Source organism: Bubalus bubalis, chromosome 1, assembly GCF_019923935.1.
Source record: "Bubalus bubalis isolate 160015118507 breed Murrah chromosome 1, NDDB_SH_1, whole genome shotgun sequence".
NCBI lineage: Eukaryota > Metazoa > Chordata > Mammalia > Artiodactyla > Bovidae > Bubalus > Bubalus bubalis.
Window position 1 is genome coordinate 103,077,480 of NC_059157.1, and position 12,258 is coordinate 103,089,737.

Consider the following 12,258-nt stretch of genomic DNA (forward strand, 5'->3'; position numbering starts at 1 on the left):
CACGCACGCGCATTTCAGATTCTGGGAATGAGGCCCTAAGGTCGGACTTCTAAAAGAGGAAAATGGCAGCGCACCGGCTGCGGCAGAGCGTGGGCAGGCTGTTTGCGATGGGAACAGAACTGGGGAGTGGAAGACGAGATTTCAGCGCGTTCCAGGCCTTCACGGAGGTTCTACGGCTGCCGAGCAAGCAGCTGACGAAGCTGGTCTTCCCGCTGCAAGAACTCCATGGGCATTTCGTCCCGGGCTCGAGGCCAGACCTTCACCTGAATATCTTCCACCCGAGCCTGGAGGACATCGCGCGGGCGGAGAGCTTCTTCACGGCCTCCGCCCGAAACCGTATCGAGTACCTCACCTCGGCGGTGCGTCTCGACCACGCCCCGGACCTTCACCGCCCGGAGGTGAGCGCCGCAGCCGCCTGCGGGTACTGAGGGCTTGGGCTGTGATTTTGCTGTAACCTATTATCAACTAGAGATGCAAGTGGTAAAGAACCCTCCTGCCGATGCAGTTAGACATAAAAGACACAGGTTAGATCCGTGGGTCGGGAAGATCCCTTAGGAGGGCATGGCAGCCCACTCCAGTATTCATGCCTGGAGAATCCCCTGGACACAGAAGCCTGACAGGCTGAAGTCCACAGGGTCACACAGAGTCGGACACGACTGAAGCAATTTAGCATGCCTGCCTGCATTATCAGCAAACCAGAGAGATTTACTAGCTTTGTATGGACGCGGTATCATTATTGTAACAAAGCAAGCAGATATGGGTTTGATTTTTTTGGTGAGTAAGTGAGTGAAAGTCACTCAGTCGTGTCCGACTGTTTGCGACACCATGGACTATACAGACCATGGAATTCTCCAGGCCAGAATACTGGAGTGGGTAGCCGTTCCCTTCGTCAGGGGATCTTCCCAACCCAGAGATTGAACCCAGGTCTCCAGCATTGCAGGCAGATTCTTTACAAGCTGAGCCACAAGGAAAGCCCAATTATTTTGGTAGTGAATATGAAAGACTTTAGAAGGCGATTAAAACATTTATCATTTTTGTTTTTAATTGAAGTAGGGAAAACATGCCGAGACAAACTGGAAAAAGTGAAGAATACAAAAAGTAGAGTAGTTTTACAAATGAAGTGATCCTTATCAGTACATAATTTTCACTCAATCTGAATTTCCTATCATGTGCAAAAAAAATCATATATAGATGGCAATAATCTGTAAGATTTTCTAAAACAGCTTCAGTGAAATTCAGTGTGTGCATTTTATGCATGTCCTACAGTTTAATATTTTGTTCTGTCTGTTAAAAGAAGGCTCAGTTCAGTCGCTCAGTCGTGTCCGACTCTTTGCGACCCCATGAATCGCACCACGCCAGATCTCCGTTATTTGTGATAACGGCACCATTGCTCTGGAACTTTTCCACTCGAACTCTACAATAATTTAAGAGTACATAAATCACTTAATGATTTGGTGACAGCATTGCTTTTCCATTTTTAAATTACTGGACTTTTGTGTAATTTCTTTTTAATTTAGTTTTTTTAATCTATATTATCCGATTTAATCTGGTAGGACATTTGAAATTTATACAGCATCCAAATCAATTTATTTTGAAGGACTGACCACAGTTTTGCAAAATAAATAACATTGCTGGCTCCTGCTCACTAAATGCCACCCAGTTATATTAATAACCAAAAAATGCCCTTATGTTAATAAAAAATGCCCTTACAAATTTCGAAAACACCCCCAGGGGGCGCTACCGCCCTCATTTAGAAGCACTGATTGGTTGTACCTTCTTCAATACTTTTAAAAAGCAAAGCCATGTGTATTAATGGTTGCTATTGCTAAGTCACTTCAGTCGTGTCCGACTCTGTGTGACCCCAGAGATCACAGCCCACCAGGCTTCCCCATCCCTGGGATTCTCCAGGCAAGAACACTGGAGTGGGTTAGTCTCAGAAATATTTTGTTGCTTTCTACACTCACACTAAAGGAGAAAAGCTTAAATGGAACAAGAAAGGTCAAGAGAAAGAAATAATTATAATGTTGTAATGGTGTACTTTGAGAGTTTGTGGGGAAATGTGATTTCAAACAGGAGTGACTTAAGAGCCAGTTTTGTTGAAACGCATGTAATTGTTAACTTCAAAAAGCTTTGAAAATATGGAATTCTTAATAAATGTTGCAGATGTTCTTGACTGGCATGTGTAATTAAAAGCACAGGTACAGATATAGATGTCTAGAGTTCAGTTTCCAGCTTCTTCACTTTCTCGCTGTATAGTTTTGGGCCAGGTATTGAGCCTCTCTTTGCCTCAGGTTTTCTCGCCTGTAAAGTGAAAAAACTTTTACAGTTTATGAGACAGATAATTTATAATATTATCTGTCTCATAGGGATATTGTAAAGAGTAAATAAGAAAATAACAAGAGCTTTTAAAACAGCACCTGCCACATTGAAATCATTTAATATATAACAGCTGTATATTAGAATTTGAAGGTTGACTAACCATAAGCTACTTTTTTATGGTTAGTCAAGACTGAATAGTATTTACAGGTTTTTACAGCTAATAGTGGGTTGGCCAAAAAGTTCATTTGGGTTTTTCTGTAAGCTGGTACAGTAAAACCCAAATGAACTTTTTGGCCAACCCAGTACAGTATATGATTACATATATATATATATATATATACACACACACACACACATATAAACTAGTACTCAATTATCTTGTTTTTGCTTGTATAAGGTGTGTTTTATAGGCAGAAGCAATGTTGGAAAATCCTCTCTAATAAAGGCTTTGTTTTCACTTGCCCCAGAGGTTGAAGTTAGAGTCTCCAAAAAACCGGTATGTCAAAATTTAAAACATATCTGAACTACCTCTGAATTGACTAAGATGAATAATAAATATGGGGGGGAGGGGCGGAGGTTAGAAACCATAATTGCTAAGTTCCTAGAAAAGTGATTTCTTTCAAACAAGTGCTAATGTAAGACATTTCATTAATGCCTGCATATTTCTCTGAAGAAAACGGAAGTTATTTTAGTAACCTGGCCAGTATCTTGAAGAAATTATCCTTGGTCCAGTCTTTTCTCAAGAGTTATTTCATTGTCATTCTATATTTGCTTCTATGAGAATGCTCATCTAGTTTTACATGGATTTTTAAAGGTAACAGCTTTCAAGTGTATTTTTTTTCCTCCTATAATCTTTTATACCTAGCCAACTCATATATATACACGAATCAGGCACTTCCCAGTTTACCCAGGGCCAAATTTATGTGCCTAATATCCCTGTCCGTCTGCTGTGGTAGATTTTTGTCATTTTTCATTTCCTCTGCTTCCTTTTCCATAATACAGACTCTACCAATATTTAAGGAACCTTCTCCTCACCCCAGTTCCCCTCACCTTATTATCTATCCTTGGCAAAATGTTCCCAGCAACCCAGGGCTCACTGCCCCCATTTCCTTACATTAGAGCCCTTCCCTGAGGCGTCACTAATCTTTTCTTGCTCCCAGTCTCTTCACGTAGTTGATTCCCTGATACTACCGCTGATGATTGTAGTCACTTGTTAACCCTCCTATCCTTACTCCCTTGTGCCCTGCCTCATCAAATGTCTGTCGTAGTTCAACTCTCACTTCTAGGTAAGGGTGTTTCCTTTCTGCTGTGAGAAGACAATGGAAGAACTATATTCTTGACATTTCTAATCTGTAAATTCTAAGGTTATTTTCCTATAGATAGATGCACAAGCTGCCTGGGAACCTAAGCATCATTTATAAAACCTTCCTGAGTTCTGAACAATTGACTTTTAAAATTGTTTGTCATAATTTTTCCTTTTCTAATTAATAAATGTCCGTGGACAGAAAACCACATGAATAAAACCACATCATCTTTATATTAATTGTAGTTGCACAGGTACTTTACAGTTGTACAGGCTTTTTTAAAAAATGGCTTAATGAAAGCACCAAACCCATCTAATAAAACATGCAAATTGATTTTAGGCAAGTAATAGTCTAGCTACAAAGTTTGCATCTAGTTTTTATGAAAACCTGTATGACTGACAGTAAGCATTTAATTTATCCTGTTTGTGCCATAATTCATTTAAAGTGGAAATAATTCTTTAAAGTGGAAATATATTATTCATCAGAGAATATTGACTAATGCAGCCATACTATTTAGACCAGTATAACTTTTTCACTGAGAGAGAACTAATGATTTCACTGAGAGAGAACTAATGAAATAGGAAAACTTGAAAATATTTTGCCTGTGTATTTCTAATATGGAATTTGAAGTTCTTAAATCATATAGATTCTCTTTAAAAAAAAAATGAATTGGAAGGAGGAAGTAGAATCATCTAAGTTTATATCCAGCCGCTTCTCTTCTGTTTCTTTTTCCTGTATCGTCATCTGCATAGGGTTATGTACAGAATACTTTTATGCTTTTAATAAGTAATTATTGATTGAACAGAAAATATTTTGAGTCATGAAATATATAAAGGACATATTTTAAGAAACTTATTTTTACATTTATTTTATCAGGGCCATACAAAGAAACTTAATTTTTACAAAGTTGGAAAATACTTTACATTGGTGGACATGCCAGGTTATGGCTATAGAGCACCTGAAGATTTTGTTGACATGGTAGAAACCTACCTAAAAGAACGAAAGAAGTAAGAAGCTTTTTTTATCTTATAATTGTTATATTTAACCCCTAAACATGTTTGCATGAATAGAACATTCTACACATGATGAACCCTTCAGTTTTATCAAATAACTTTTCTAGAAAGTGTACTTTATTCTCATAATATTCTATACTATTTCGGAGGAAGGTATACACTGTCTGCTTAGTGTTTTTTCCTGTAAATTAGGTTAAACTTAAATTCAGTTGTTTTCCTATATTGAGACTATAAGTAGTACAGCAGCAGACTTTATAAATTTTTTATACCAAACTCTTAGCTGGCTGTTTTTAAAAATGAAACTTGTTGGTTCATGTGGTGTTTACCAGATTTAAATAAACTTCAGTAAATTCTGGTTATTCTTAAACTACTTCTGACACCACAGCCGCGATAAATACTACTTTTATTTGTCTCCATAGGTAGCCAGGTAGCAGGTCTATGTTTCAAGCATTGCAGAATATATGGAAAAATTAATGTTAAACTTTTGAAGTATTAAAAAATTTTTATAAATAATTTGCTTGTTGTATCTTTACATAGAAGCTAAGATAAAATACTTACACAAGAAAATACAAAATGTAATGTGTTTGGTTTTGTCATCTGCTAGTCTTTTAAAGTAATATTTGAAGACTTAGACACTTTTATGGTAACTTATAGTTAACTGGGTCCCTGTTTCATTCTCCCACTAGAATTCAGTCTCTTAGAAGAAGGGGCTCATTCATCTTTGTATCCAGTTCTAGGCAGAAAGTCATATGTTCAGTATATGCTATTGAAATAATATTAATGAGTCTAGCTATTGAACGTAACCAACACTGAGACCTATTGGAACTAGGATGGACTTCATGGTAAATTGAGAATTCCTTTTGCCTAAAGAAATTTTTAAATTTTGATCTGATAATTTTTCAAAAGACAATTTCTTAGTATAGTGAAGGTTGGGGTGGGGGAAATGAATAAGTATATTTTTCTTTGCTGTTAATCTTCATTTCTGCATTCCTACAGTTTGATGAGAACATTTTTATTAGTAGATAGTGTTGTGGGAATTCAAAAAGCAGACAATATTGCCATAGAAATGTGTGAAGAATTTGCATTACCTTATGTGGTAAGTATTTCTTTTGACTCATGGTTGCACTCAGAAATATGAGTTCCCTGTGTGTCTGTCTTTTTAATAAATGAGTAGGTCTCTCTTCCTCAAAAGATAAAGGAGTACCTTTTAAACTGTCTTTTCAATTATTAGCCATTAGTATTAAAATAAGTTCTGTGGTACTTTTATTCCCTTTCCTTCTCCTAGCTTTTATTTTTTTTTTTTCTTCTCCTAGCTTTTAAATTCTCAAAATTATAGTCAGTTTTCTATTCATCTAGTGATTAAAAATGCTTTTCCTTGTTTTGTTTTTTTTGTTTGTTTGTTTTTTCTTTTTTAAATGACTATAAATATTTGCTAAAACTCCTTAGTAGCTCTTTAACAGCAGCTTGACAGATAGTACTTATCAGAATATAAATGAAACTACAACTGAAAAATTTGCTAATTTGGAATTTAAGAACATCACAAAAGTTTAGTAGGCTCCAGCATACAAAGGTAGGATGTTTATATTCTTAAGGAAAAGAAAATTTCTTATGAGAATATCTTACCAGTTCTTTCTGTTGTTTACCCTAGAATAGAATACAGATTGGTAGGTTGGTATCCTACCAATTTTGTTTTGTATGTTTTTCAGATTAAATGGCAATCTTCAAGTTCCTCAGAGAGGAACCTATAATTTAGTTTCAAAAAATGTCAGAAAACCACTAAAATGTAGTGGTTTTGCAGTTTAATGCAAATCAAACCATGTTACCATCAAAAAGCTGTTTGTGTTCGTGGAGTTATGGAATTCTTGGGGTTTGCAAATGCCCTTTGAAACATTAGAGATAATTTATAGTTATGAGGAGCCAAAGGTTTATAAACATAGTCTACATAGTAAAAAAAAAAAGCCCAAAATTTCCCCCACCAGTTTTATTGATAATTTGATAATTTACTCCTAATTTGATATCATAGATATCATTTTGTGAAATCATATTTTTTCCTCAGTTTTAACTTTAAGAAAATATTAGCCTTTTTCATTGTAAAAGAAGTTGTGATAGAGGAATTAGGTATCGGCATATTTCTCTTTATGAAGAAAGACTTCTACTTTCTGCTTCTCACTCCTTCTGCCATTAATATTTTTTATGCTGTATAGTTGATTTATAATCATTATATTTTATTTTAATCATGTATATATTTTTATAACTAGCATAAATGATTAGTCAAGAAATTTAATTTTATAGAAATTTCCCAGGAAAACTTCTGAAAAATACATCAAGGTTTTTACTTTTTAATTAATTTTGTAATCATCACACCTTGACCTTTTTCTAGTATATAATTGTCTTTGAGTAAGTAAATTATTTAAAGTATTATATTTGCTGTTAACCCTAGTAAATTCTAGGGTTACTTGGAGTATAACTTTATTTAAGTTGGAATATAACTACAGTGGCTACAACCTGCAAATAGCCTGATTTCTTATTTTTCCTTTAAATTTAACGTATAGGGTAGAACAATTCAGTATTTCAAAAATGATTATAAATCAGCAGTTTTATGTGTATCAACCTAATAATACTTCTGTGTCTTAGACCACAAAATAAATAGTGATCACATGAAACATTTGGTGTATAGCAACGGCAAATATGGCCCCAGGGTTCTTTTCACTGGTCTTGAATCCAAGATATTATGGCCCTTTGTGGTTAAACAGCAAACACATAGTGTATGCTTTATATATTGCATATATTAATTTATTTAATCTTTATAGCAGCTCCTTTAGAAGGTATTGCTTTTATTTTATAGATGAGGAAACAAGTACAGAGAAATTAAGAAACTTGCATAGGTCACCTAGTTGTTATTGAAATTTTGTAACTAAAATGTATAAAACTGTATATTAAGAAATAACAGTTGACCCTTGAACAGTATGGGAATTAGGGGCGCCAACCCTCCTTTCAGTCGCAAATCCAAGTTTAACTTACCTTTCCTATTCAAGGTTCTTCTGTATTGATGGTTCCTCCATATTGGCAGCTCCATATCCATGGATTTAATCAACCACAGTTCATGTAATATTGTGGTATTTACTGTTGAAAATATCTGCATATAAGTGCACCTTTGCAGTTTAATCCCATGTTGCTCAAGGGTCAACTGTACTTTATTTCTAATGCTTAAATATTTGTTTTCCTACAGATGGTATTAACAAAAATTGACAAATCTTCCAAGGGACATCTTTTAAAACAAGTGCTTCAGATCCAGAAATTTGTTGACACTAAAACACAAGGATGTTTTCCTCAGTTGTTCCCTGTAAGGTAAGAGTTGAATTGTCTTTATGTACTAACATATAACTTTATGTGCTAACAACCTTTAGCATTAAATCAGTGTTTCTGAAATTGAGGTATCCTTTTAACATTAGAGGAGTTTGGAAGACTCTGCACTTAGCCATAATTTATTGGCTTTGTTTTATCAACACTTTTTTTCCTCCCTTCTATTCTTTCTTCTGTCTTCAGATTCTTGATGAATCTTCCCTGTAGTGTCTTCATGATTTTTCTACTTCAGCCTATTTCAACCCTAGACCACATTAAGCTGTAAAGGATAAGAATTTTCTTTTTAAAGGACCATACGTAAGAAAGAAATGCTTCATATAAGCTAGAATTAAGCATTGGTAGCAGCTTTTCCCTTTCATGCATTGGAGAAGGAAATGGCAACCCACTCCAGTGTTCTTGCCTGGTGAATCCCAGGGACGGGGGAGCCTGGTGGGCTGCCATCTATGGGGTTGCACAGAGTCAGACACAACTGAAGCGACTTAGCAGCAGCAGCAGCAGCAGACAGGATGGTTATTTCCTGAGCCAGCAATTTTTGTTAGATGTGGTTTAGCAATGAAACATGAGTTTTTACTTTCAGTGTACACTTTGGATACAGTAAGTAACCTGTATTATAGCAGAAATACAGTGCCACTCCTGTGTAATTTTCTGACTCTGACTTCTTTGTGGAAGGCACTATGATAGTTCCTACAAGAAATTACATGAAACTGTCCTCTAAGCAGTCATTCTAGTTCCTACTGATCCAGATCACAATTGTCTGTATGAATATGCAGTCGAAGTCTGTCTTCATTCATTTCTACAAAATGCTTTTCCCCCTTGCCTTACATTTAAGTATTTGTCCTGTTCATTTGTCTGTGTCTGATAGATACAGTGGAAACGCCTATGGGCACGAAGGAAATCCTGTTTCTTCTTGGAGCCCTGAGCATTGTCTCAGAAAAATAATTGCTTTCTTTTAAATGTTTAATAAGAAGGAAGTGAGACTTAAGCTAAAAAGGTAAAATAAACACAAGATGGGCAAATTATGGCCTAACAGCTGCATTTATTGGGGAAAAAAAAAGTTTTAGTTGACTGTAAGTAAGTAAGTAAGGTCACTCAGTTGTGACTGACTCTTTGTGACCCCGTGGACTGTAGCCCCCCAGGCTCCTCTGTCCATAGGATTCTCCAGGCAAGAATACTGGAGTGGGTTGCCATTTAGGCTGAGTTTAATAATATAATGAGGCTGGGGAAAAACTGACAAGGTTGTCTTGAGCTACAGTGTTAGAATTATAGTGTTCAAAACAAGGGAGTGATCAAACAGTAGTCTCATACTGCTTTAAGCTGTATACTCTCAGTTCAGTCAAGTTCTATTGTGGCTTGACATTAAGAACAACTAGAGCCATCTGAAAACAGATGGTCTTGGGGGAGGTTATGTCACTGCTGCTGCTGCTGCTAAGTCACTTCAGTCGTGTCCGACTCTGTGCGACCCCATAGACGGCCGCCCACCAGGCTCCGCCGTCCCTGGGACTCTCCAGGCAAGAACGCTGGAGTGGGTTGCCATTTCCTTCTCCAGGTTATGTCACTAGATCATTCTAAACACTTAATTGATCCACAAAGTAAGCATCTCTGTTTCACAGATACATTACAGGTCAGAGAAGTGAAGGGAGTTTCAGAGAAGCATTTGCTGATATAGAAAGAGCATGGACCTCAAGGGTCAGACAGCCATGGTTTTGCATGGTTCCTCTACTTCTTGGCAATAGCTTTTAAAGCAACTTATTTCATTTTTTGAGGAAAAATGTGATGGTTAGAAGGATTAAATAAAATATATTGTGACTGATGTACACATATTAACCACATAATAAAATTAGTTTCTTTCCTTCCTAAAAGTCAGTCAGTGGCAAGGTCAGGCCAACAACCTGAACTAACAGATTCTCCATACTTCTTAGAGGTGTTCCCTTCTTTAGATAGGCTGACATTTTCTGCTGCATGACCTTTGAATCACTGTGCCACCATACTAAGTGACTAAGGTACTGCAGAAGCCACACAGTACTCAAGGTCTTACGAATTGAGACACATACAGGAGGTGCTAGCTTTCAAGAACTTCAACGTTCAGGATACCACACTGACCACATACAGGAAGTTGTCAGACCCAATTCAGATAGTAGAGTTATTTATACTCCTTGCTTTTATTTCCTTGACCAAGCCCCAGTACATCCTCCAAAAGGGAATTCGATCTAGTTATAGAATACTTATTATAAAATAAGACAGGTTTTATTTCCTCCTCTTCCTGTATGATCTTGGTAGGAGAAAGGTGGAAGTGTGGGTAGACGTGTAGTCCAGCAAGGTTTGGCCTTTAAGCCTGTTGGCAACAGTTTAAGTGCTCACCTTCATGTCTGAACTCTACCCCAACTGAGTTAGAGAAATAAAACTGATGAAAGGCCCCTAAAGTTTGATGCTGGGATCAGTCTGTTTTTATAACTGGTATGGAAGAAGTATATAAGTAGACACAATTTAATTGCTTCTGTGGTTTTCATGCAAATGAGAACTGATTCTTAGGACAAAGAAAATCATGAATTGACAAAAATGTTGCAAATGAGTTCATGGTGCCATAGTTAGTGTGTAGACTATCCAACTTGTATCTCTTCTTTAAACCATACATGTGTAACTTCAGTTATAATTGAGAATCAGTATGGAGGCAGCTTTATCAAAGAGCATTAGCAACACAGCAGAGAATATTTTACCTGTTTATATACACATATACACCATGTAAGTGAAGGTCGCCCAGTCGTGTCCGACTTTTTGCGACCCCGTGGACTGTAGCCCACCAGGCTTCTCCGTCCATGGGATTCTCCAGGCAAGAATACTGGAGTTGGTTACCATTTCCTTCTCCAGGGGATCTCCCCGACCCAGGGATCAAACCTGGGTCTCCCACATTGGAGGCAGATGCTTTAACCTCTGAGCCACCAGGGAAGCCCCCATATACACCATGCTGCTAAGTCACTTCAGTCATGTCCGACTCTGTGCGACCCCATAGACGGCAGCCCACCAGGCTCCCCCGTCCCTGGGATTCTCCAGGAAAGAACACTGGAGTGGGTTGCCATTTCCTTCTCCAATGCATGAAAGGGAAAAGTGAAAGTGAAGTCGCTCAGTCGTATCTGACTCTTAGCGACCCCATAGACTGCAGCCTACCAGGCTCCTCCGTCCATGGGATTTTCCAGGCAAGAGTACTGGAGTGGGGTGCCATTGCCTTCTCCGCATATACACCATACCTGCATCCATAAAAGTCATAGTGTCTTCATAAAAGTCTGTATCCCAAGAAACCATGTTTTCACTTCCATGTTGACAAATGGATGAACGGATATGGATATGGATAGATACAGTAAGACAGATCAATAATAGACACAATAATGGTGGCAGTGATTTTTTTTTTTTAATCATGAAAAGTCTGTATTATTATGGTCATTTAATCTTTGTCACAAAAAGAACAAATTAAAGAGATCAGAATTTTAGTCTGGGAAATAAAAAGCAAAATAGAAGATATTCCAATGGCATTTTCACAGAAACAGAATAGTCTGAAAATCTATGTGGAACCACAGGTGACCCTGGATAGCCAAAGCAATCTTAAGAAAGAACAAAGCTGGAGGTATCACACTTCCTGATTTCAAACTGTGTCACAAAAGCTGTAGTAATGAAACAGTATGGTATTGGCATAAAAACAAATATATAGGTCAGTGGAACAGAATAGAGAGCTCAGAAATAAACCCATGCATATATGAGTGGTTAATTTTCAAAGTCAAGAATATACAATGGGGAAAGGACAGTCTCTTCAATAAATGGTGCTGGAAAAATTGGACAAACACATGCAAAAGAATGAAACTAGGCTACTATCTTACACCATACATGAAAATTAACTCAAAATGGAAAAGTACTTGAATGTAAGACATGAAACCATAAAATTCCTAGAAGAAATTATGCTGTAAGCTCTTTGACATCACTCTTAAGTGGTGAGTTTTTGGATCTGACTCCAAAAGTAAGTGGGACTATATTAAACTAAAAGTTTCTGCACAGCAAAGAAAATTATCAACAAAATGTAAAGTCAGCCTAATCAAAGGAAGAAGATATTTGCAAGTCATATTTCTAATAGGGGTTAATATCCAAAATATATAAAGAACTCATACAACTCAATGGTAAAAAAAAAAAAAAAAGATTAAAAAATAGACACAGGATCTGAATAGACATTTTTCCAAAGACATACAGATAGCTAACAGGTGCATGAAATCATCCTC

General features: G+C 36.9%; 1 protein-coding gene across 3 annotated transcripts in view; it reads left to right on the top strand.

Moving 5' to 3' along the window:
- GTPBP8 (GTP binding protein 8 (putative)) overlaps window positions 1-12,258 on the top strand; it is a 20,303-nt gene continuing 8,045 nt past the window's right edge. Inside the window, exons 1-5 of one of the 3 annotated variants that reach the window (XM_025284152.2) lie at window positions 1-398; window positions 2,717-2,815; window positions 4,500-4,630; window positions 5,633-5,732; window positions 7,866-7,984. In XM_025284152.2, coding sequence (XP_025139937.1) covers window positions 63-398; window positions 2,717-2,815; window positions 4,500-4,630; window positions 5,633-5,732; window positions 7,866-7,984 — 785 coding nt within the window. In that variant the 5' untranslated portion in view covers window positions 1-62. The remainder of the gene's footprint in view (window positions 399-2,716; window positions 2,816-4,499; window positions 4,631-5,632; window positions 5,733-7,865; window positions 7,985-12,258) is intronic. The other 2 variants (XM_006074021.4, XM_006074022.4) reach the window with 2 other exon arrangements.